This window comes from Equus przewalskii, chromosome 21, assembly GCF_037783145.1.
Source record: "Equus przewalskii isolate Varuska chromosome 21, EquPr2, whole genome shotgun sequence".
NCBI lineage: Eukaryota > Metazoa > Chordata > Mammalia > Perissodactyla > Equidae > Equus > Equus przewalskii.
In genome coordinates this window covers 4,398,014-4,423,321 of record NC_091851.1, presented here as the reverse complement: position 1 = coordinate 4,423,321, position 25,308 = coordinate 4,398,014, and the positions used below count along the sequence as shown (strand labels likewise).

Genomic DNA, 25,308 nt, shown 5'->3' with positions numbered 1-25,308 from the left:
GGGTATTCCCACCTATAGCCTTCACTGTCTCACCATCCAGTTACTCCATCTCTCTCTGTCTGGCTTCTGATCCTACTACTCCCCTAGAATTTTTCTTTCAGTAGTCAGTGGCAACCTCCTCAACGCACTATCATTTCCTAGTCCCACTGCCCCTCAACTTTTTGCATCATCAAGCATTGCTGATCTTTCATTCACTGAAATTCTTCTCTGGGCTTCTGCGACAAAACACTTTCCTGGGGCACACGCATGCCCACGCCCACACCCACAACCACACCCACAACTCCTTTATCTCTCCTTAATCTACCCAGTAAAAGAAGGAGTTACCCCAAATCCCTGACTATCACTCTCTTTCTCTACATATCCTTTCTCCCTTGGCAATAGCATGACTGCATCTCTCTTCTCCCAAACTTCAGAGCCTATATTTTTACTGCCCAGCCACAACCAACACCTGGGTGTCCCACAGGCACCTCAAACTCAGAGCACCTCAAACTCAGATTGCTCAAAGCTGCACTCATCCTCTTATCTCCCAAACCTAGCTCCCCGCCAGGGTTCCCACTGTTGTAATGGCAGCTTATGAACCAGACTCAACATCCTGAAGCATCTTTGACTTCTCCCTCCTGTATTCCTTCTCCTTATATTCAAGTCTCATGAATGGTGAACCCATTGAGACACAACACTTTCTCTGCTCTTAACTGCCACCTCCCTGGATTAGGCATCACCAGCTCTCACAGGGATGACAGCATCAGCCTCCTAATTGGTCTTCCTGCCTCTGGTCCACTTACCACATTATAAGACACTGTCTTAGTAGCAAACATTTTCAAAAGCTCTAACTACCTAAAGAACAAAGTCCAAACTTCTTAGCCTGGAGTTCAAAGCTCCTTGCAAGTCTAGCATAATCTGATTTCCTGCAAGTCTCTTTCACACATCTTACATTGCAAGAAAAAAAAAATGCTATCTCCCCACATGCCCTAAACACAGCCTCCTGGCTCTCGCTCATTTTCTACCCTCCATCTGCAGTGCCCTTCTCCTCCACTTGAAATCCTACATCGCCTTCAAGGTCCATCTCCAAGGTCACCTTGTCCCCAAAGCCTCACTCATATGCTCAACAAGAAGTCATCTCTCCCTCTCCCCAACAACCATAGCACTTTGTGTATATCTCTCTTATAGAACATCTCACTTTCTAACTTGTTTCATAGTTAACTACGCATATGGCTTATTCTGAGACCAGTCCACAATCACTACCACCACCACTCCCCCATGAAACATGTTCAGCATCTGATACATCTCTGGATTCCTCAAGGACTTTAACATAGTGCATTGAACATTGTCAGCATTCAATACTGGGATGGGTGAATAAACGAAGGATTAAACAGAAGAGAGACACAGAGCTGCCAGAGGCAGGGTCCAAAGGCTGAGCCCTGAGAGGCACCAGCAGCAGAGGCATGCTTTGAGATGCTAAAGCACGTATGGTCTATGCCACAGGTATAAGACACTCTTATCTGTAGGTGAGCAACACAGACTACTGACAACAAAGATGACATTTCAGCATGTGTCTGGTTGACCTAGCATCAGTGTTTTTTTTTTAATAGGAGAAACACAAAACAGAACAGTGGTGTTCAAACTTGAGAGCACATCAGTATCATCTGGAGAGCTTGTTAACACAAAGTGCTGAGTTGCATCCGCAGAGTTCCTGATTCAGTAGGCTTATTAACAAGTACCCAGGTGATACCCATGCTGCTAGTGCAACAACCAGGCTTTGAGAACCACTGGTACAGAAGGAGCTCTGAACTTAGCATCAAGAAAGCTGGCTGCATTTCTGGCTATGCAATTAAATAATCTGTGTGGCCTTAGGCCAGTAATATAACCTGTCTGGACATGGTTCTCTCAAATCTAAAATGAGGAGTGTGGACAACCCAATCTCTTGAGCCCCTTCCAACCTTAAAACTCTGATTCTGACCCAGTCACTCAGAAGTCACTTATCCAGAATTATGGCATTTCTATTCAATGCAGTACTATGTAACTATTTAAAACTGAGGTAGAAATAAATGTGCTAACATGTAAGAATTTCCAAAACAGACTACATGAAAACGAAAGATGATGATCACAGCAGCTAACACTTACTGAGCACATATGATGTGCCATACTCTGTCCTAAAACCCCAGGACCCGTTTAATGCAGACAGGAGGGAGCTTCAGAAAGACGTTAAGTAACTTGCCCAGGGAAAAACAGCTGGAAGGGTAGGGCCAGGATCAAACCCAGTCTGGCTCCCCAGGCTACACTATCCTGCCACCTAAATACAAAGCAGAAAGCACAGTGTGACCTTATTGGCTTGATTTTCTAAGAATATTTTATGTAAGTATACATGGGCATAACCATAAACATATATAAACATAATACATTAATAACATATATAGAAAGAAATACAGAAACTTAATAGTGGTTGCTTCTGAAGAGTAGGACTGGAGGTCTGGGCAAAACAGACACGTCAGTTTTCATTTCAAATCCTTTAATAGAGTCTGAGTTCTTTATATAGTGTGCATATATTAATTTTCTTTCTTTCTTTTTGAGTAAATTATTCCTTTGGAATTCATGCCTTCTGTAGGTTTCTTCTTTTTCTGTTTTCCCTTTAGCCATTTGCCGTGCAATTAACACCTGTAGAAGAGAAAGCTCAAGGGAAACAGATGCCAGCCACTGTGATCTCGCAGCTCTGCTAAGGGCTTGGCAAGAAAGAGGGCTCAAAGCATATCACTTGTGGCTCTGGACACATACAACCTCCAAAAACGTCCTGAATATTTTTTTAAAAAAACCTTGTATATAAAAAAAACCTTGTATATATAAAACCTTGTAGAAATGCTTACCTTTTAATTTCAAACTATTTTCCAGTGTTATAAAATTTTCATAGAAGATGAAATATATCTGAGAATAGTTGGTCTCAAAAAACTGCTTAAGATCACTTGTATCCACATTATCTGAAAAGAAAAAGTTTTCATTTATGACAACAACCTTATACAATTATCAGAATTCACAAACAACCTTTTCAGAAATTAAGGAAAATAAAAACTAGCTTTATTCTCTTATGAGACAAAACAAAACAAGAAAACAGTATTTCCATTCATTTAAGGGAGCTCTGAATTGGCCAGGCGCCGTTCCTCCATGTGCAGACCCCTGCAGGAGACTGACTCAAGATCAGAGCCACAGGGGCATAGCACTGACAGACCAGCTAGAGGGGCAGCAGCAAGTGAGGGTCTGGGGAGGGACAAGATGACTTCCTGTTAGGGAACGGGAAAGTAGAAGTTCATGGAGGACGCGGCTTCTGACGTAGGCCAACAAGGGGTATGGGTTTGTTTGTCTGAAAAACAACTTTGCGGGTGGAGTTCCACATGGCCCAGTCTCTTCTCTCTCCCTGCTGACATAAAACCAGCTGAAGAGAACCAGCAGGTACTCCCCACCATACCCACCCACTTTCATCTGGGCCACTGGTCACCACCTTCCCTCCAGCTTCTAGGTGACCTGTTCTGCTCTGTTTGGACACGCAGGGCCCAGCACATGTTCCTAGAGTCGCCTTGAGCAGTGTTTCTCCTTCTTGCACCAGATTTGCTAAACCAGGTTCTTCGGGTAGATAGGCTGTGCAGGGAACTTAGCCCAATGACAACTCCTGCTGGGGCCAGGCAGCAATACAGCCACTTCTTCCTGGGGCCCCAATCATTCCTCGCAACTCGGGTCAGAGCAGTTATCCACTGTCAACGCACCTTTGTACATTTTCCTTAGCAAACAAGTTGTTCGTGCCATTTACAATGGGGTCCTGACCAAGGTGTCGGCTCTTTGGAAGAATACACTAGTAACCGTAGGAAAATTAAAAACAGCTTCCCTTAAAATTCTACATGGATTACTCAAGGAAAAAATGTGTTGCTATTCAATCTGTAACAGAACGGTATCAGTTGCTTTTGGGGTCTAATACTGTGAATATATGTGAACACACCCATTACTATTTTTTAAATTCTATAAAGTTAACACTCATGCTGGTGAATCTAAAAAGTCGTTTTTGAAAACAACTAGCTAGATAGGGCCTTTAGAGAAGTAAAGGCCTCTAGATATGCAGATGGGGTCTTTCATGCAAAAATCTGCCCTCGTTCTTTGAAATAATGCACACAAGGTGTTTTATAAAGTCATATGAGCTGCCAATTTAACATTCGATTTCCTGCCCTAAAACAGAACCGAGCACAGAGCAGTGGAAGTTCCTAGTAACTAACAAACTGATCTGTGTGAAAGCAAGTAACAATGAAACTAGTATCATTAACCCACATGAATATTACCATTCTAAGGAGCCACACAATCTTGCCAAGCAATCCTTGAGTGCCTTCCGCAGAATGTGCCGGTTCCAAGAAAGGGTTTTGTTCATTTTCGCTCCGATACACACTGCTAGCCCATCCACCACTAACTGTTCCCTCTGAAGCACGCTTCACCCAGCTGGCCTCTACTCACCACTTGCTGGTCAGCTCAAACATCCCAGCCTACCCCAAGACTAGGTGAGTTGCCTCTGCTATGTGCCCCACCCCACTGTTCTGCCCTGTCATAGAAGGTGTTATATTTACTTAACTCCTGATGGAATTCCGACTTACTCCTACTGGAATGATCTGTCTTCTCTGCCAAAGATACTCCCTACCCTCACAGAATTCCCAGTCTATCTCATGCATAATTATGTCCCCTACATGTAGTACAGTATTTAGTTCAATATTTTCTTGAATGAATTGAATAAAAGAAACAGCCTATAACATACAATGAGAGGATAATAACCATAACTTGTAAACCATTAGATCATATGCCTACAGGAAAGAAACGGCCTAATCCTCCTTCAAATCCTTGAGGCTATCAAGAGAGAAATTTCATACCTCTGCCCCAGACTCCCGATTTCTATCTGTTGCCCTGACACTCCCCTCGCCCCTGGCGATCTCTACTCTCACAGCCTGCTACCAGCTGGATCTCTCCACGTAAGGGTCCAAAGGCTTCTCAAATTAAACATGTCTAAAGGGAAACATTGTTCTCCCCCTCAAATTCAGTTCTTCCCTCAGGAACCACCATCCATCCAGCTGCTCAAGCCAAAACCTAGACATCATCTCGGGTTCTTCTTGCTCCTTCACAACCCATCTGCAGTGTGTCAGCTCCAGCAGGTTCCAGTCTTGGGCCGCTTCTCACCCTCCAAAGCCCTGCCTGGCAAACGTAGCCATGAATTCTCACCCAGGCTGCAACCACACCCACTGCCTGGGCTCCCTGCTTCCACTCCTCCCCTCTGCAGTCCATTCTCTACACTGCAGTCAAACGAAAATTTAATAGTATCAATCAAATCAGATCATTCCTTTACTCAAAACCTCCCAACAGCCTCCCAGAGTACTTAAAATAAGATGCAAACTCTTCACCAAGGCCTGCAAGGCTCTGCATGATTCCCTCCATTCAATGCCAGCTTCATTTCACACTACTGTCTCCTTTACGCCCTGTACTCCAACCACTGCAGCGTCTTTCCATTCCCCAAACTTCCCAAATGTGTTCCCAACTTGGGGCACCTCCAGTATGCTGCTGCCACCCCTAGATCTTCATACAATTCATTCCTTCTCATCCTTCAGAACTGGGATCACACATCACCTCCTCACAGAAATCTAAAGATGTCCCTTATGTCCTTCTTCACATTTCATCATATCACCCTGCCTTCTTCCTTTATAGACTCTGCGACAGATAGACACCCAACTGCTCACCAGTAAGTGGGCCTCAGACACAGAATTTCCCTGGCATCAAGGATGTGGGTGCACTGATGGAGCAAGATGGTACAGAAAGGTCACTGGGCAATCAACAACTCCCCCATCTTCCCCACGCCTCCCTTGGTCCCTCAGAGACACTTAAATATCAGCAACCTGAACAAAGAAGGTCCCTGTCAAGGTTGAGCAGCCCTCCTATAGACTGAGATGCTCTCATGAAGCCAAAAGTCCAGGTAACAGCCGCCTTCTTCCTCAGCTATTCACTATCTTTCTTGTGGATGAGGCATGGATGGTGCTGAGCTTAAAATACTAACAAGACAATTAGACACCTTCAAGGTAAGCCAATATACAGTGAAACTAAGAGCACAACATCTGTAATGTACTCAGTTTATTTACAAGTATGAGAACTTCTCATTGGTCTGGGAGTCCTCTTCACATGATTCTCCCCTACAGCACTTAAGATCAATTGAAATTATCTTATTTATTCATTTATTTCTTCATTGACTGGCACTCTACTAGAATGGAAGCTGCATAAGGGCAGGAATCTCATCTGTTTTGTTCACTGCTGTAGTCTCAGCCCCAGGAACAGAGCTTGGTACTTAACACATATTTGTTTAATGAATAAACAAAAAGTAAATATCAAATATTTTACTTCTCTAATTCAAAATCTAGAATGATTCCTTGATTTGTCTTACTTTTGAAGCACAAGTCTCATCAGATGATTATTTATAAAGTAAGCATAGATCCTGGGGAAGGCAACCATAGGCACCGGAATTTAGCATCCTGGAAAAGGGAACACAAGAAAGCATCAAAGGGCTGCTTTTTAACAAGGTTAACTTCACTTTGTTCAGGGATATAGTAGGAATGCTTTGTTCACGAAAAAAAAAGAAGACTATGACCACAAACTTCCTTTAGACATTCTTCACCTATTCATTCAAATATTTCTGAGGCCCTCCCCATGCCAACTAGCCCTGTGCAGAGTGCAAGGAAATTCAAAGAGATTAAAACACAGGGCCCTCAAGAATACACAGGTAAACAAATAAGTAACAGGAAAGGCACCATGACTGAAGCTGAGGCATCAAAGCAGGAAGTGGACAAGGCCACATGGGGAGGTTGGGAATATTAATAATGCTATACATTTATGTTTTAAAAGCACTTTCATGAACTTATTTTATTTGACCTTCACCACAGCCCCGTGACGTAGATGGGGCAGTTGTGATCAAGATAAAGAAACCTGAGGTTCAGAAGCTGAGGCAACACAGCCAGCCAGGAATGTGGGCAGAACTGTCTGGGTCTTCTGACTCAAACCTAAGCTATACAAAGGCCTCAGAGACAAGTGGGAATAAATGAAAACAAGAAATCAGGTCAGGAATATAAAAAAATAAGTCATCACCTTGGGGATGTGCAGGAAAGCCAGATGAAAAAGAGCAGGAGGAAAAGAAGACACGTAAGAAACGAGGGGAGTGAGCGGCACTGAAGATGGGAACTGCTGAGTTCCCAAGAAGGAGCTCACAGTGACCTCCCCACAGCCTCGTGGAGCCAGTAAGGAAGAGAGGAGAAGGGAAAGCCCTGAACTCCAGAGCCCAGATGGTGAGCCGCCTTTGAGGTGATGGTCTTCAGTGTGGGTGGCACATCACGGGCCCACCGCCTCACTATAATCACAAAACTCAAGGAAGTGAGTTCAAGTTAACCACAGGGAAGCAAGCAGCAGACAGCTTAGCAGAGCTAGGGGACATTCCTGAATTTTCAAAGAAATCTCCTTTAATTTCTCATTCTCCTTCACCATCAACCAAAACCCAATAAACTGTTTCTATTATTTTCCCATTACATTTCAAAAATAATCTTTTAGATTCCACACTAAAACCTACTCTCTCCCGGCCCTTTGTCCAGCTGAACCTTTTGTTGACGACTATTTCTCCACATCCAGCTGAAAGGCAACAGCAAAGGCTGAGGGCAAAACCTTCAGAGCCGACTGCCTGGGTTCAAGTTCAGAAACTACAGGACCTTGGACAAGTTATTTGAACACCCTGTGCCTCAATTTCCTCATCTGAGAAATGGGGCTGACAATGGTTCTTTCATCACAGGACTGCTATGACAAAGAAATGAGCATACGCAAGGTGCTTATAAGACTGTCAGCCAGGATTATATAAATGTTGGTTGTTTTACAACTATTTAGCTCCTGGCAAAGGCCCTCTCACTAGGTGGGATTAACCCACCTACCTGTGAACATCTACCTGTGAAGCCATAAAACTCTGGCTCATGAAACGCTTACACTGAATGAGACCGTCCCTTATTAAATGGCACTCAATCCCAATACAGCAGTAAGGACTACCCACAAAACCAGAGAGATGATCCCTCCATTTCCTTCCACATATAATCCTTTTCAATAACAATTCTATTCCTTTTTACTTGGAAGGATCAGAACAGAATCCCACAAAAACCTGCTTCCGCAGACCCCCGGAAAGAACCAAAGGAAGAGAAAAAGGCTTTCTCCCACTCGGGAGCCCGAGCAGAAACTGTCAAGAGGAAGAAGGAGCTCAGTTCAGCTCCTCCCTAGTGGGGACTGAACCCCCAACCCTCCCTGTCCCTCCATCCCCCAGCCCCAGCCCCAGGCCAGAGCCAGGGGCCATCCTGCCTGCCTACACATCTGTACAGATGAAGACCGTGTCATTTACTCTTTTACTCATATTCCCTAGAGAATGGCACTGAGGCATGATGCTCAAGATCACAGCCTGGTGATAGGGAAAAGGGGTAGGTGAAGAATTCAAGGTGACCATAACAACTTAATAAAACATAGTTTAGAAAGAATGAGAAGAAGGAAAATAAACTATTTAGACAGAAGACAGAAAATGCTGACAAGGACGAAGGTCACTAGTAATGTACCATTACTTAAAGGCTAATATGAGTCTGGTGATTTCACTTTTAACAACTGCCTATATCCCTGCCCTCTTTCCCTCTTGTGACAGTTTGTAAAAACGCCACAAATTATTCCTTCCCTCCATCCACACCTTTGGATAACACCCACCCACAGTGATTTGGGGCTGATCTCCTGACTTGCTTTGGTCAGTCATCAGAAATATGACCCAGCAGCAGCTGGAGAGCCTCTGGTAGTCTCTCGTGCACGGGATATGAGGGAACTCATGGAGCAGAGCTGGACTCAGCCCACAGTGGAGTCAAACCCAGGCAACCTGCAGCCAGAGGTAGAACCACCCCAACCAATGCAGACTGGTGAGGGAAAAAAATAGATGCTTGTTGCCATGAGGTTTGGGATGGGCTGTTAGGCAACACTATTACAGAAACGTTGGTGGAGAAAAAGAAGAAACTCATCACCAAGCAGCTTCACGGGCCATGATGGCCGACAAGCCCATGAAGAGGTGCCCGCAAGTATAACACATCATCGCCTCCACTAAAGAAGGAAAAGCAGAAAAAATGGATCCAAATAACAGAGGCTGCCTGTTGATAGAAACTTTCTGTCAACAGTGACACATGCTAACAAGAGTGCAGGCAGGGACTCCTTTTCCTGACAGCAGGCAGTAGGTTTAGAACCTCCTGTGTGTGCAGTACTGTGCCAAGGGAAGGTAAAAACCCTGGAGCCTTCCTGGTGAGGAGGTAAAATCTACACAATGAAGCCCTTTCAAGACTCAGCTGGTAATCAGGTGATAACACAACAGGTATGTTCACTGTGCTTCCACGGTAATCAATACTTTTATCATTATTGTTAAAGAGAAATTCACATCTGAAAAATGCATCAAATACAGACCTAAAAATGCCCCCTGTAACGATTACATGCAAATATAAAATCTTTGTGTGGATGGAAATACTAACTTACACAGCAAACGAAAGGCTCCAACCCCAGTGCATCAGGGCTCTGAAACATGAGGTCTGGTTGAAGACGTGGTATGAGAAGTCTGGGAGTAGAGGATGAATTGGGAGGTGGGCCTACTCACCCACTAAAGTCAGCTCACAAGTAAGGACACCTTGCCTAACACAACAACCCCCCACCACAACAGGCAAAGTTATTTCTAGAATTTCTGCAAAGCTTTAAGAACTAAAAGATCAAAGTCCATTCTACAAGTACACTTTTTCTAATGCCATGGAGATTTCATATTTCAGAAAACCTCTCTCAAATGCCATGTTTTCAATCTATATCCACTTTTAGGTATAAACATCATTGAACATATTTGACATGGAATTACTCCTGGAGTCATCCAGAAGTTAAAGAATAATGTACTGAAGATAACCCTTATACTACCCCACCCCATCAGACTGATGGGAGGTCCTCCCCTTGCTCCTTACAAGACACCCAGCCTTTCCTCCTTACCTCCCCACCACAAGCTGCCTAAGCAACCAGACTCAATAAGGAGACTATAATTAGAAGTGATCATAGGCCACTCCCTAGGCACACAACAGGGATGTCTCCTCAGGCCTTGCATGCATGTAATTTATGATGCATAATAATAAACACTTTAGACCCACCCACCTAACTAAGCATCTAATACAATCAGGCTTTTGCCCCATCACTCTAAGAAGTTCCACACTGTGAATCCAATTTTCAGCCCTCTCCAGGGCCAAAAGCTGATGATACACCTGTACTTGGTGCCCAAGACCACTAACCTGGCCCAATAGAAGGAAAAGGAGACTAGAACCCTCAGATAGTACTTTGGAAGCATGTTGGGCCTAAACTACATACTCCTATTTGCAGGAAATGAAATGAACTCATCTTTTAGCTTCACTGATAGTTTTCTTTCTTACATACATTATAGCTTTGTTGTACCTACCAGTTATACTGTTCTAAAGTTTTTTTTAATTTTTCCCTAAAAATATACATATATTCAAACTTCATCATAGTTGACTATTTATTTCCATAGGTGTTCTTCATAGCATTTAAACTAAAAAGTGAGAGTAGCCTGGAGCAGACACTGTTGCTTTCCCTCTGGCCCCTTCACCCCACTCACTCCCACAAACTGACCCTTCCTCTCCCAAACAGAGCCTCCATTTGTTCAGGGATCATCCTCCTCCACAAGCTGTGCCCTTCAGAGAGGCTGGCTTGTCCCTAGCCCCAGAGGGTGGGACCTGGTGCTGTCAAGCCAACTATGGTGGCAACATGCCACTTACCAATGATTTGTTTAGGCTCAAGCCTGTGACCCAACGTTGCTCAATATGAAATGGGAGGAAGTCTGATGGAGATGTCTGGAAAAGATTCATTGTTCTTAAAGACACACAAAGAAAAAACGTCTTCTTTTTTCCTGTCTCTGGACATTGCTCTACCTGGGCACAATGCTTGCAATGTCTGCAGGCATTTTGCCACCCTGAGGACAAACCTGGCACACTGAGGACACTAAGGACAGCAGAGCAGGGAGGCAGAGAGTCCGGACTGTTGATGTCACTGAACTGCTGAATTAGCCAACTCTGGGGCTGCCCAGCCTTGAGACTGCTTTTCATAGAAGAAAAAGACAGTCCTTATTATTCACATTTATATTTGGGTTTTCTGTTACTTGCAACCAAAAACATCCTGTAGATACTAAAATAAAATCTGACAGCAGAACAGGAAACAAATACTAGTATAATTGAAAAGGTCAAAAAAGTTATATTCCTCCATTTCATTTCCTAAGATGTATTATTTTCATTTATTTATACCTACAATGGAAACTAGACGTAGAAAGTAAAATTCTTAGAAGTCAGAAAGGTAAAACTTTGTTATCCAGGACTGATAGTCCATGTATAAAGTAATTCTGTATGAAGATATACTCCAGATATCTAGTGCGAAACTTTTAAAAAGTAGAGCTATTTTTATTTTAAACATTTTTGATACACATTTCTTAAACGCAGGATTCCAAAACTTTATTGTTAACAGATATTAAGTATCAATATTATAAAACACAATATATATACCAATGAAATATAATATTCAAATCAAATATGTTTTATATACATTTTAATATATTTATTCCTTTTATAGGAATCACATTTCATCAGACTTTTTGAGTCAATGCACAATTGCTTCTACTTTTCTTGATCTGAATTGGGGCTAGCCTACATCACAGTCAAAACCACTCACTAGGGAAAGAGTCAGAGACAGAAATAAAATGAATGAAGCAGGAGCTAAATGGTAACCTCCACCCCTCCATTTCCAACAACGAAGGAAGCAGAAAAGTGGTGATGAGGGCAGAGAGAGCTGTCTTCCTTATGTCAAATAATTATTAATAATTCTAATAATGGCCTACAAAAGAGCTGTGCATATATTAACTCAGTTAAAACTCCAACAGCCCTAGGAAGCAGGTACCGTCCTTATCACCAGTGGCAAGTCAGAGAAGTTAAGTCACTGCCAGGACTGGAACCCAGGCAGTTAGGCTCCCACAGTGCTCACCTAATTAAGCCTAACATTAACAGAAAGTGATGGAGGAGGTGCAGGAAAGCATACTTTGAAAATAATTTTTTTTTAAGTACATAATAGAGATCTGGTAGAAGTCACAGAACTAAATAGTTATTAAATCCAAAAGAGGACCTGGAAGTTGGTTTACTCAGGACACTAGAGTCAGCCTGCAAGCAGAATGATCTTCCCCTTGGACAGGTTAAAAGCAAGGCTTTTCTGTGATATTAACTCAGCACAGACTAAATGGCCTACCCCAACGGGCTGTCTTTATCTCCAGAAAATCACCACACTGTTCCCTGTCCTGTCGGCTGCCACAAACACTGTCACGGCTGCTTTATCCCTTACATAAGAAACCAAAGGCCCTTCTGGTTGCTGGGCAGCCACTCCTCTCACTCCCAGGCCACAATCTGCTGACAGCAGGGGAAGGCCTGAAATTTACAACCTGAAGACTGGGTGGTGGATAATTTGTTACATGAGTCTAATGGAACAGGATACAGCCATTTAAGTATTATGTAAGTCTTCACTTACTGATGTGGAAAAATGTCCAAGACATGTTAAGTCAAAAACACAGTGTTAGACCATGTATAATGACTACTCATGTAAACTGCGTTTGTATGTGTGCACACACAAGATAGAGAGAGGGAGAGAACACACACAAGCAAGAACAAGCATAGAAAGCACGTCTACCAAACTTTGAACAATGGCTATCAGGGGATTGTAGAATTTAAAGAGCTTTTTCATATTTAAATTATTTTTCGCTTATTCATATTATTCAAATATTTATAACAAGTACGTAAAATTTTATAACCAGAAAAAAATATAAAGCTATTCTTCATTTTGGAAAAAAAAGCTGCCAGGGCATTTTAGAAAGAGATTTTTTTCCAAAGCCTGAATACTTACCATAAAAAAGAAAAGAACAACTCATCAGACATGACACTAGGCCATAATTTTCTCCAAACTTGTCTTACTTTTCAACTTTGAAGAACACTCAAGACCAAAACAATATAAAATAGCATCTTTACCAAGACTAAAATGCCCTAAAAACAGAAAGTAATTTAAATTTCCTCTGTCCAACACTGTAATTAAACTTCTGTAATAACACATAAATGTACAGAATGCCTTGTAATGATCTAGTTATAAAGGAGTTTTGCTGTCTTTAGGGAAAGCTATGTTTCTCTAGTTGTTGTTTACTGAAAAATATAGAAAAATAATAGAACTGGGCAAGAAGAAATTGTCTCTGTCCAGTCATTCAGTAGCTTGTACTGAATGAGAACGAACAAACGTGTGATACCTTTGAATGCAAAAAGGTGATGAAATTTCCAATCATGTTAGGATTCATTCATATGACCTGATAGCCTTAGCCCACATAAGTCAGCCGTTCCTCATTCTGCTCAAACACGACAGGTTTAAGCTGCCACAACAGAATTCCCTTCAGTGCATGCTCAGTGAGCAACACTGGTTCATAAAAATCACATCTTTTCCATTAACACTGAGCCAAAGATTAGGGCCTTTCCACTAAGAAACACAATATAAAGCACAAACGGGGATGTAATTTAGCTGGGTACATGAAATGGAGCCAATCTGCAGCGTTTGCTGCCTTTTGAAATCATTTATATTGATAAATTAATACTGTACTGACCCATCAACATTTTTCTGTGCTCATTCTTTTTCAGCCACTAGCAGATCTCCATTTTTTTGTCATCATCAGGAGCACTTTCTAATATGTCTGCAGTTTGCATCTTACTAGAATTCAGAGAACCACAGCAAGCCCATCTCCACACTGTTACATGCTGGGGCCGCTGTGTGGGCCCCATTACATGGCCCACTGCACTCCAGCTTTCCTGTCCCATTGCCCACAGTGTTCCTAGCCTGTCTTCTCATCACTACTTGCTGCTGCTGTAAGGAAAGACACAGGCCATGTATGTCCCCTGTCTTCCTCAAAACCTGTGCCTGCCATGGCTTCCATAGCCACTCACTCCTCTTCTCCAGCACTTCTTTCTCTTCCCTCTTCTCTCTTCCGTCTCAAGCCACTGTTCAGTCTTTGTGCAAAGGATCTGACCTTTTAAAACGTAAGCCAAAGGAAGCTTTCTTTACAAAGAAAGCTTGCAGTCCGAAAACCAGACTCTGGTAGCCTAACCAAGCAAGTCTATTCTCCGTGCAGAAATCATAGTGATTCCTTTAAACCTAAAGGTCAACTCGGGTCACTCCCCTGCTCTTAGCCCCCCTGGGCTCCCCATCTTACCTTAGAGAAAAAACCCAAGTCCTCACCAAGACCTGTAAGCCCCACCTGGTCTAACCCTTACCTCCCCTCTCCCACCCCGTCCTTTCTCCGCTCCCTCTCTCCTCCAACTCTATTGACTTCTACGAGATTCCCAAGCCTATTTATGACTCAGAGCCTTTGCACTTACTGTTCCCTTTGCTTGGAACACTCTTCCCAAAAATAATCACAAAGCTGCTCCCCACTTAACCCAAGACTTGGCTATAAACCCTCTTCAGAGAGGCCTTCCCTGACCCTGCTCTCTAGACCAGCACACACAATCAAGCTTCATCTTCCTATAATATTATCTTAAATGGTATTATACATTTGCTTGTCTTTTGTTTATTGTCCATCTACCCCCAAAAGAATGGAAGCTGGGGCTTCATTTGGCACACAGCAGGCACTCGATAACTATTTATAGAATGGCTTAAAAACAATAAGGATAGTCTAATCCAGGCAGACTCAAAGAGTGGCCAGTCCATATCTTAAAAGAGTAACCCTAACTTCCCTCAAATTAGATAAATCCTCAAATGTAACTCTGCAGTCTTAAATAGAACTTAATGAATGTCACTTAAGGTTTTCTCAATGATCTAGGATTATTAACACAAAAGTTAGTCAACTTCACTTTGTGGTATATACGGCCACGGACAGAGATATAAGCAGTGTCATTTTGTGTGGGAATGAGCCAGAATGCCTTTCTAGAAGTACGTGCTCAGACATACATGAGCCAGAATGAGATTCAGTTCATAGGAACAGGGCAAGTAATCCAGGCTAGCCAATCAGAGTCCCCATCTCCCTTACCCAGTGATCCGCACAGGAAAGGTGACATGACCCCAGTAAGGCCAATCAGAGTGGTTCTCAGGTACTGGTGTAAGCCCTAGGAGAGAGGCCTCACTCTTCTCAAGGGTCACTAGCTGTCATGGCCAGGACCATCTCTCCTGCACCTGGCTAAGTCAGCCTGAGAATGAAGCAGAGGCACAGAAAACAAACAAACAAACACAGAACAAGAGTGGAGAGGTGTATTTTCCACCAAGGGAGGAGATGGAAAAAGAGAGTAGATGTGAGAGTGGGTGAGTGGACATGAGAGTGGGTGAGTGGACGTGAGAGTGGGAGATACCACTTACATCCTTGTTGATAGCCATACCTAAAGCCACGTTCCTTTAGGCTAGTTGCATATGTCATTAAATTCCCCCTTTTGCTTAAGTTAATTTGAGCAGGGTTTCTACCACTTGCAACTAACAGTCCTTACAAATACCAATACACTCAACAGGTACCATTCTGATTCTGGTGGAACAGAAGAATTAAGAGAAACAAAAAGAAGGCCCAGGCCGGTTAAAACACACACACACACACACACACACACACACACACACACACACACACACACACACACACAAAGGTTGCCAGGGCCTGGACAAAGGAGGGAATAAGGAGTGACTGCTTAATGGTTACAGAGTTTTCTTTTGGGGTGACGAAAATTTCAGTTTGGGAACTACATAGAGATGGTGGTTGCAAAACATTGTGAATGTACTAAATGCCACTGAATTGATCACTTTAAAATGGTTAATTTTATGAATTTCATTTCAATAAAAAAGACTTTTAACATACAAACAATGCTGCAATGTACTTCTTAATATAACAGTCTTTCAGTATATCTATCATAATTTCCTAGAAGAGCAAATTGGGTCAAATGATATGTACATTTTTAAGACCATTGATACATATTAACAAATTAGTTTCCAGGAAGATCATGCCAAATTATAGTCCTATCAAAGGTGTGTTACAGAGCTAACACAGTATATTGTCATCAGAAAAACACAGCAACTTTGTTAACATAATAGGTAAACACATTTTAATCTGTAAATTTATATATCTTAGATTAGTGAGGAGTGACATTTAAAACACTGGGTCTTGGTATTTCTTCATTTGTGACATGTATACATATATTTTAAACATTTATCATAATTTTTTGTTAATATTTAGGAGCTCTTTATATATTGAAGCTATAACTATTTCCTCTCCTGTAAGTTTCAAATATTTTTCCAGTTCATTATTTACTTTTTACTTGAGTTAAAAGTGATGTGTCTGGGACCGGCCCAGTGGTGCAGCAGTTAAGTTTGCACGTTCCACTTCTTGGTGGCCCAGGGTTCACCAGTTCGGATCCCAGGTGTGGAGAATGCACCACTTGGCAAAAGCTATGCTGTGGCAGGCGTCCCAAGTATAAAGTAGAGGAAGATGGGCATGGATGTTAGTTCAGGGCCAGTCTTCCTCAGCAAAAACAGGAGGATTAGCAGTAGTTATCTCAGGGCTAATCTTCCTCAAAAAAAAAAAAAGTGAGGTGTCTGTTTGTGTATGTATCTATTTTAGGAGCAGGAAGAGAAGAATGGTTCCATTCTCTCAAAAATAAATACCTGCAATATGATACACACACACACAAAGGAAGATTAGGTGATATTTTACTTCCACTCCAAGAGGTCAGCACCATGAAAGAATATCTGGGGCACTTGCCCAAGCCTCACCAAGCCTGTCCTCAGCAACAGCCCTCCAGCCCTGCTGCCCCTTCTTCCCATATCCCAGTCAAGGTTTTCCAATCTCTTCTCCCTTTTGTCCACAGAAACAGTCCTTTCTTACAGTTACTCCCCTTGGGATCCAAGGGGTGGGTCTGATGATGAGTGCACGGAGACAAGGGAGAAGGTTAGAGGGATCTTTCAGGAGACCTTAAATCATGTTCTTGAATCGCTACTTTAATGATAGGAGCTTCCGGCTGGTGAAAACAATCTCTGTGGCAGGAAGGCTTTCAGGAATTTTTCAAAACATCCACACAGGTGGCTGCCCCTCCCCCACAGACTTAGCTCCATCTATTTGGAAATCACATTTTGGGGGCTTTTAAAGAGTTATTTATTCCAGACTTAGACTACAAGCTCTGGCATCCCAATGCTGTGCACAATGCCCAACACATGATTGGTACTGGAGAAAAAGTAACTTTTAAATGAATAACAGGACTCTGGACCCAGCTGCCTACGTCCAAATCCCAACTCTGCCACTTCCTAGCTGTGTAACCTTGGACAAGGTTCTTAACCTCTCCGTGTCTCATCTATAAAATGGGGATAATGAGATTACCTAACTCACTTGAGAGGATTAAATGAGTTAATACACATAGAAGTATCTCTGGCAGTGCTTGGCACACGGAAAATGATGATTAAATGCTAATTATTATTATTATTATTACAAATGAGGAAGTCTGTTACTAAGAGGAATCAAGATGAACAAGAAGCTATTCACGTTCTCAATGTACTTATCATCTAGTGGGGAAATCAGGGAACATAAGTAAGTAGAAGACAAAGCCAAAGGCTTTAAAAGACAAATGAGAGGTACAGATGCTGTAGGAATTCTGAGGAAAGATCACTTCAGGGCAGAGGGATGAAGAAAGCTTATATGGAAGATGTAACATGCTTATGCTGTCTCCTGGAAGAATTTTAGATGGCAGGATGGGCAACACCTTCTAGGAAAAGAGATGATGTATTAGCGGGTTCTCTGAGAAGTAGATGCCCAGTCACGATTAGACATGCAAGAGATTTCTTGGGGATACTACTTGTGAAGGATAAAGGGGAAACAGCTGAGCAGGCAGGGAGTGGCTTCAGACCACAATACAGGTCTGACCCTGCGAAGGAGAAAAGAAAGGAACGAGGGCTGGCAAGGAAGAGTCTCAGACTTCAACTCAGTTCTGAGAAGGTGCTGGCCAGGCCAATAGGGAGTCCTCAAGCCAAAGACACCCTTCAGAGGCATCTGGGTCTCAAAAGAATGGGCCACATTAATACTCCTGTTGGCTCAGTAACTGGCGGGGAATAGCCCAAGAGAAACTAGGCTTTGGCACTGGTGGTAAATTCAGAGGGCAGCAGTCGGAGCCTTCAGTCAATCATGCTCCCTGAAGTGGGAGATCTAAGTGGCGCATTCTCATGGCTCCCACAGTTGGGCACAAGCGATGTCGCTCGTACTTTATGTGTCCTTGAAAGCATGGCTGAGGTTCAAGGTTCAACAAATATGTGCCGTCACTTAAAATCAAACACAAGACAATATCAGTGGGATCCTTATCTTTTTCAAAAGGGATATTTTTTAACTAAACCACAATTGTAATAGCAAAATGAAAGTACATATTCACTTTTAAAGATTACAACTACTTTGAAAATAGTATTCAATATCTTCCAGATGTGGTTTCAGTTTCTAAAACAACACAAGAGACATAAAAAGAGTTATGAGACATCTCCTCTCTAAAACTCAAAGCTAAAATCCTGAATTGAGGATACAGAACTCATGCAGTAACAAAGCTCTACTAAGAATCTAGACGGTAGATCCCTTATGAACTGATTGCTTAAAGCAGCAATTTGGTCAAAAGATACATGAGAAAACATTTTGCAAAGTGTAACGTGCTACATGAATATGAGATAACAATACAAGAGAGCTACATCTCATGTGGGTTAAGGCACATTAAAGGCAAAATGGAGAAAGTCAAAATCACTCTTAAACACTAGAGTCACGCCCAGCAGGGAAGATGCTACCACAATGAGAGGCACAAAGAAAAGAAGACCACTGAGGACACAGCACCCTTGTCGCACCTCACGCCATTATGAGGAGCGTGGTCACTAAGCAGAAGGGCAGGCAACATCTGCACTACTTAAAATGTCCTGATTATATATATATACGTCCCCCTTCCAGCCAAGCTTTTAATATGTAAGTTAAATGCATTTATGAGATCACTCCCCAAAAGAACAACAACAAAGTCTCACAGATTACATTTCCTTTATTTTAAAGGGACACTTGACACAGAAGAGGAGCAAGACATACTCAGTTCCTGATCACCACACCAGCATGAAAACTGGCTCAGCAGTTGACTTGGCCTCTTCTCACATATAAAAAAACAGAAGCCATCGTGTGAGCTCCCTAAACATCCCAGTCATCCAGCATCCCCATTCCTGCTTCCTCCAATTGGCTTTAGAGGAAAACGCGTCCCTATTGTCAAGCCTGATCTCCTGCCCGACACTCTTGATCCCACTGCAGACAACACCTTTCTCCATTTATATCCCCTTTCTCTCTACCGTTTCTTCAATTTCACTCTTTTATTAGTTCCTTCTCCTAAATATAAACTGAAATTCACCTAGGTCTTAAAAAATATAAAAATCATATTTATACACACACACACAAATACATGCACACACTCATCCAGCCTTGATCTGGAATTTCCCCTTCTCTTTCTGGTATATTAATCTGCACTCTTTCCATTGCAAGACTCGGAAATACAACTCAAGCTAGCTATAGCAAAAACAGGGTCTTATTTCCTCCTGCAACTGAGAAGCTCAAGGTGAAGATGGAATAGACATGGCTGAATTCCTCCACTGGGCTATTCTCACTCTCCATCTTTCTGCTCTGCTTCCCTCTGAGTGTGAACTCAATTTGAGGCAGGTGCTCTCCACACGAGAGGAAAGACAAACACTGGCAGTCCAGGCTACATCCTCATGGTCTGCAATCCGAAAGAAGGGGAGCTCTCACTCTCCCAGCATCCATGTTTCAAATCTCAGGGAGACTGGGACTCCCGGACCATTCACCAAAGGAAGAAAGTGAATTTGGCTCCTCCTCTGCTTAGAACTCTTGCCCGGGTTTCCTGCATCTACCTACACCACAGGATAAAAGTCACCGTACACTTAACTCCATGATGGCCACACCATTACCTTTGCACAAGCTCCTCTTTCTGTAGTCCCCTCATCCTCAACTTGTCCACCTGGGAAACTCCCGTATTCATTATTCCAAACCCACCTCAGACCCAACCGCCTTCAGGAGGGACCACTCCAAGAGGCCTTTCTGCTGTGCCTCCTCTGCACCTTGTAGCCACCTCTACAATTTCATCCCACTCCACCAAGGAACCTAGAGCCTTATGGCAAATGTAGTTGTTTATGTGTCTGTCTCTCCTACCAAACTATAACTCCTGAGGTTGTTTCTCATTAATCTCCGAAGACACAGCCCTACTGAGCAAACACACACACACGAAAAAATGTTTGTGAAGCTAAATTTTTTTTAAAATCCAAAGACAAGATAGTTGTTTACCACATTTATATATTAACTATTTTTAATTTTACAGTACAGTAACTTATATCCCTTCTTTTAAAAATAATTTAAAATTTAAATTGAATCAATTTGCTATGTTGAAAGTCAACTTTTTTTAAAAAATAAACAATTCTCTACAGTTTTATCCATGGTACTCGTTTGAAGACCAAAGATCAGTACTCTACACAGCTAGTAAAAGTATTTACGCCCATCTGCAAATAAAGCACTTACAAAACAAAATAAAAATTACAGAAGTTTACATCAAAATCTTCTGCACGTACCAATTCTCCCTCTTCCCAGGATAAAAGGTAGAAGCCAGCCCTTGTCAGTAATCTCAAACAAAACATCTGAGCTCAACGAGACTTTTATCCCAGGTTCACCTTTCTCACGTCAGAAGTCTAGACAATCTCAAGCCCAGGAAGCAGGTATTTGTGCTACACATGTGTGTCCAAAGTTCATTTTATATTCCAGAGGTTACAGACATAAAATGTCAGTAATTGATTAAAAATTAGCAAAGGGAACAAGCATACGACAAAATTACTTTGCTTCAAACAACTGAGAAAGACCATACCAAGACCATCTGAAGAGCATGAAATTACACCTCCCAGCTTTGTTCCAGTTGTAGAATGTCCATGTGGCACCAATGGCCATGCAAATATTTTACCACCTGCTAGGCCTGCCAAGGGCACTGAGAGGCCAATGAACATGAATACACAGAAGGAGCTTCTGCCACGTTCAAATCAAATAGAACCTCAAGTCTCCCTAAAAGAATATGGTAAAACAGACCAGGAAGAGAGCAGCAACACTCAAAGCAATATTTTTGAGAGACACGCAAAAGCTGCTGAGCTTCTGTTTATATGGTAACATTCATTCTGGTGGGTAAATATGTTTTTCTGGTGTGTAAATATGCTTTGAGTCAGATAACTAGCAGAAGCACAACATGGGCTTTGTAGTCACATGAATCCCAGCTCTGCCATTTATCAGCTGGGAGCTGGCAGACAAGCAGCTCACCTCACTGAGCCTCAGTTTCCTCCTCTGTAGGCTGGGTGCAGGGACATCTCCTGAATCATACGTTGCAAGAAGATTCAAATGAGATCATGAGGATAATAAACAACCATATCATAGCTTTCTACCCTCTCATTAAGCTCCAGACCCCATGTCCAACAACCTCCTAGACATTTCCATTTGGATCTTACCTTTTTCTCAAACTCATCTGCCCCTGTCATTAGCCAGCATCTCCTCCCAACTCTTCTAGCTCTATCCACGACACTCCCATTCTCCCAAATACCTAACCACCAATTATCAAATTATAACAACGTGTTTATTGCTAGTCAGACTACAGTGGAGATGGTAGTCTCAACCCTTGCTGCTTCCAGGGCCAATGGGAGCAACACTCAGGAAAGCACTGTGAATCAAGTCATAAACTTGCTCAAACCCAGCAATTCAACTTCAGTGGAATCTATTATAAGGAAATAATGCAAATTATAGAAGAAAGTGCTTCATAGAAAAAAAGAAAAAGATGTTTACAGCAGTATTATTTATATCAGAAAAAAAGAGAAAAAGAGAAAGAAAGGAAGGAAACAATTTATCTAAGAAACGGTAAGCTCAATTATGGTACATAGTCTCAACAAACGTTTGCGGTTAATAAAAATGAGAGAAACAAAATATGGGGAAATGCTAATAATAAAAGGCAACATTTAAAACTGTGAGTGAACTTGTCCCTACTTAAAGCATCAGAGGCACAAAATGGAAACATACCAAAATGGTCTATTTTGCTTTATCAGTATATAGGACATTTGTGAGAGACTGTTCTCTCCTCTCTGGTTCCAAATATTTGGTCCAAACTCTGGTGTCACTTGAGTTGACTTGACTGTGGCCTCTGACCCCAAACCTCTTCTCCTTCACATTAATCCCTCCTCGCCTAGCTTCTGCAAACGTCGCTTTCAGGACTTCATGTAGAGAATCACTAGTTCCTGCTGCACTGGTCCTTTATAATCCCACCCCTTCTCCAGTCATGGAGCGTCTTATTTCAGGTCCTTGTCATTTGTCTGTTTCATCATTGCCAATCTTCTCAGCAGTCTTCCTGTCTTCAGCACCACCCCTCCCATCAACCCCAATCCAGGTTTCCCCCCTGCTGGTAGAGAGGCAGGTCTCAGATCCTATCACTCGACCTGCTAAGATTTCTCCAAACTGGCCCTCTCACCTGCAGAATAAGATCTGAGCTTCTAACTAAGGCAAACAAGGCCCTTGAATCTAGCCCCAACCTTCCTCAGCTTCAGCCAGTCAGGCCACCACCCCTTTCCTCCGCTAATACCCACCAGTCTGACTCACTGTCCTGCCCCTACTGCTGGCGTACACAGTACTCTAGTCACTTATCTGACACTGTGGACGCCCTCAGGGCCAGGGTTCGAGCACCCTACCCTCAGTGCCCAATGTTACCCTCACCAGACCCCCACTGGACACAAAGAAGAGGCAGGCTTGTGGTGTATAATGGTGGCTCACGTTATACTTCTTTTGGACAGAGCTAGTCTAACCATTCTTCAGGGCCCAGCATGAGGAAAACCTCCTTCAACATGCCCCTAGCTTTGTGCCATTCTTAATGATCTTTCTTGCCTCTTGAAATCCTATAATGGAGTCTACCATACGAGCCACTATCTAATTACATAACACACTTTACATTTACTACTATTTTATACCTGTTCTTCCTGCTATACCAATGTCATTTCCATACCCTATTTGGGGACACATAGTAGGCACTCAACTTTTAATAAGACATGGACTCTTTGCTGGAGCAATATGCAGGATGTTTTTTGTTTACTCATTTACTTTCCCAATGATGATTTCTACAGTGGAGGAAGAAGTGCAAGTCAAGGGAATGAACAGCTCTCTGTTCTTCCTCTAATTAACATAATACATATAAACCATTTAGTACATGGCTTGGTCCCTTGTAAGGCCTGTCTGTGCCTCAATTTCCCCCTCTGTAAAATAAAGTTAATACTATCAGGCCAATCTAAAATATATAGCCAAGTCAAAGTAGCTAAGCAAGTTCTAATTGGAGTCACTACCATGATAATAAGAAATATTCTACTCTTCACAGCTAATTGTGTTTCTCAGCCAACTGTCTTAAATACGGACTAATTTTTATGAAAAGAGAACAAACACACAACAATTATCAAAATAAGAAAGGGGGGGACTACCTGTCAAAATGCTTATTCTATCTCATTAAAGATGGGAGACAAGTAACAACAGGAGAGGAAACTGTTCAATGCCTACTCCAAGCTGAAGTAGTTTATACATCCTACTCACAACAACCTTTACAAGGCAGACATTACCATACCCATTTCACAGAGCAAAAAAGCTGAAGTTCAAAGACAGGCTAAGTAACTAGCCCAAAGCCACACAGCTGCGGGCTGCAAATCCAGGACGGCAGCATCATCTTTGTACATAAAAAATAACATTTATTATCACCTGAAGATAAAAGATGTGGAAAGCAAGAGTATTATATAAATATACAAGTAAAAATACAATAATAATTTCTATTCATTTCCTTCAAATAGTTTTCTTGATTTTGACTAATTCCTATTTTTCACATCAAGAGGCCTTTTGTTCTAAGTAGACTTTTCTTAAAGTAGCAAACAAGGTATGCAATGTGGTAGGCACTAGTGCATTGATGTACTATTTTCCTTTAAAGTCTTTAAACCACAGTTGTAAGCAGAAGTTTACATTAAACATTATGACTAGAACTCCTCAGACAAATGTCCAAAAATCTAGTCCTTACAGATAAAGATTACAGTAATAAAGTAAACTGGGCCATTCCACAAACGCACACATCAATAAAAAACAACACAGACCTAAGGAAATATCACGGAACTTTTCCATGTTACAAAACTGAGGTCATCATGAGCTCAATGAAATGATAAAAGAAAGTTCCTCAAAATAAGACACATACCTTAAAGTGAAACCAAATTACACAGCCTTGAAAACTAACTACTTTCTCAGAATGGTAACAATGTACTCTGTGTCTCTAAGAAACCAAACCGATCTAGGTTTAATTGAGGCTGCCTTTATAAAATGAGGCCAACTTAATCCTGTAGACTTGGACAGAAGTTCAAGTTCTCCACCTCAGAAAAAGTCCCAACGTATCAAATGGTTTAAAATACTGCTCAACTCTCCTTTATCAAAAATGTCCCTGCAGTAGGTGTTAATCAGTCACTACTAGGACTCTGCACAATGCAACCTGTGTGTACATGGTATTTTACTACAGGAAGTAGAAAGTTCAGTTTACCAAGAACACCACATTTCACTTTCAAGGGTCTCGAGAACTAATCCCTCTAACAGTAACTAATTTACATTTCATTCCAACCGAACAAAACAGTGTAATTTCAAGAAATCCAAGACTGGGTATAACTTCACTTTGCAAAACCAGGTATGTGGGGTTTTTTTCCTTAAAGGTGCGTCATAGCATATAAATAGAAATAATTTGCAACTTTTAATCTCATGAATAAGATCTTTATTTAAAACTCTCACAAAGATAATGAATTCTTTTATGCCGTATTTCCTCAAATGACAGACATATTAAGACTCTATGCCCTAAACTAGGTGATGCTGCTCATCTTAAGAATAAAAAAGACATCTAAAAGAAACCTAAGGTGTCCTTTTCTCAGTGCCCAAATACACAAAGACAAGTCTGTCTATAGACAGCAAAGGTGTTTTCATCCTAAACAAAAGTTAAGACCAAAGAGGTAAGAAAATAGAAAACAAAACATAGCTTAGCAAACTAGCTACAGATCACACACAGCAGGTGACAGGAAGCCTTGTGGACACTTCACACCCAC

At 42.0% G+C, this 25,308-nt stretch overlaps 1 protein-coding gene across 13 annotated transcripts in view; it reads right to left on the bottom strand.

Annotated features, from left to right (window-relative positions):
• The window catches only part of RALGAPA2 (Ral GTPase activating protein catalytic subunit alpha 2), a 323,319-nt gene that overhangs the window by 285,837 nt on the left and 12,174 nt on the right, over window positions 1-25,308 (bottom strand). For 10 of the 13 annotated variants that reach the window (XM_070588734.1, XM_070588729.1, XM_070588728.1 and 7 more), the window contains exon 2: window positions 2,859-2,969. The exons of the other annotated variants lie outside the window; for them this stretch is intronic. In XM_070588734.1, coding sequence (XP_070444835.1) covers window positions 2,859-2,969 — 111 coding nt within the window. The remainder of the gene's footprint in view (window positions 1-2,858; window positions 2,970-25,308) is intronic. 13 annotated transcript variants of the gene reach the window in all.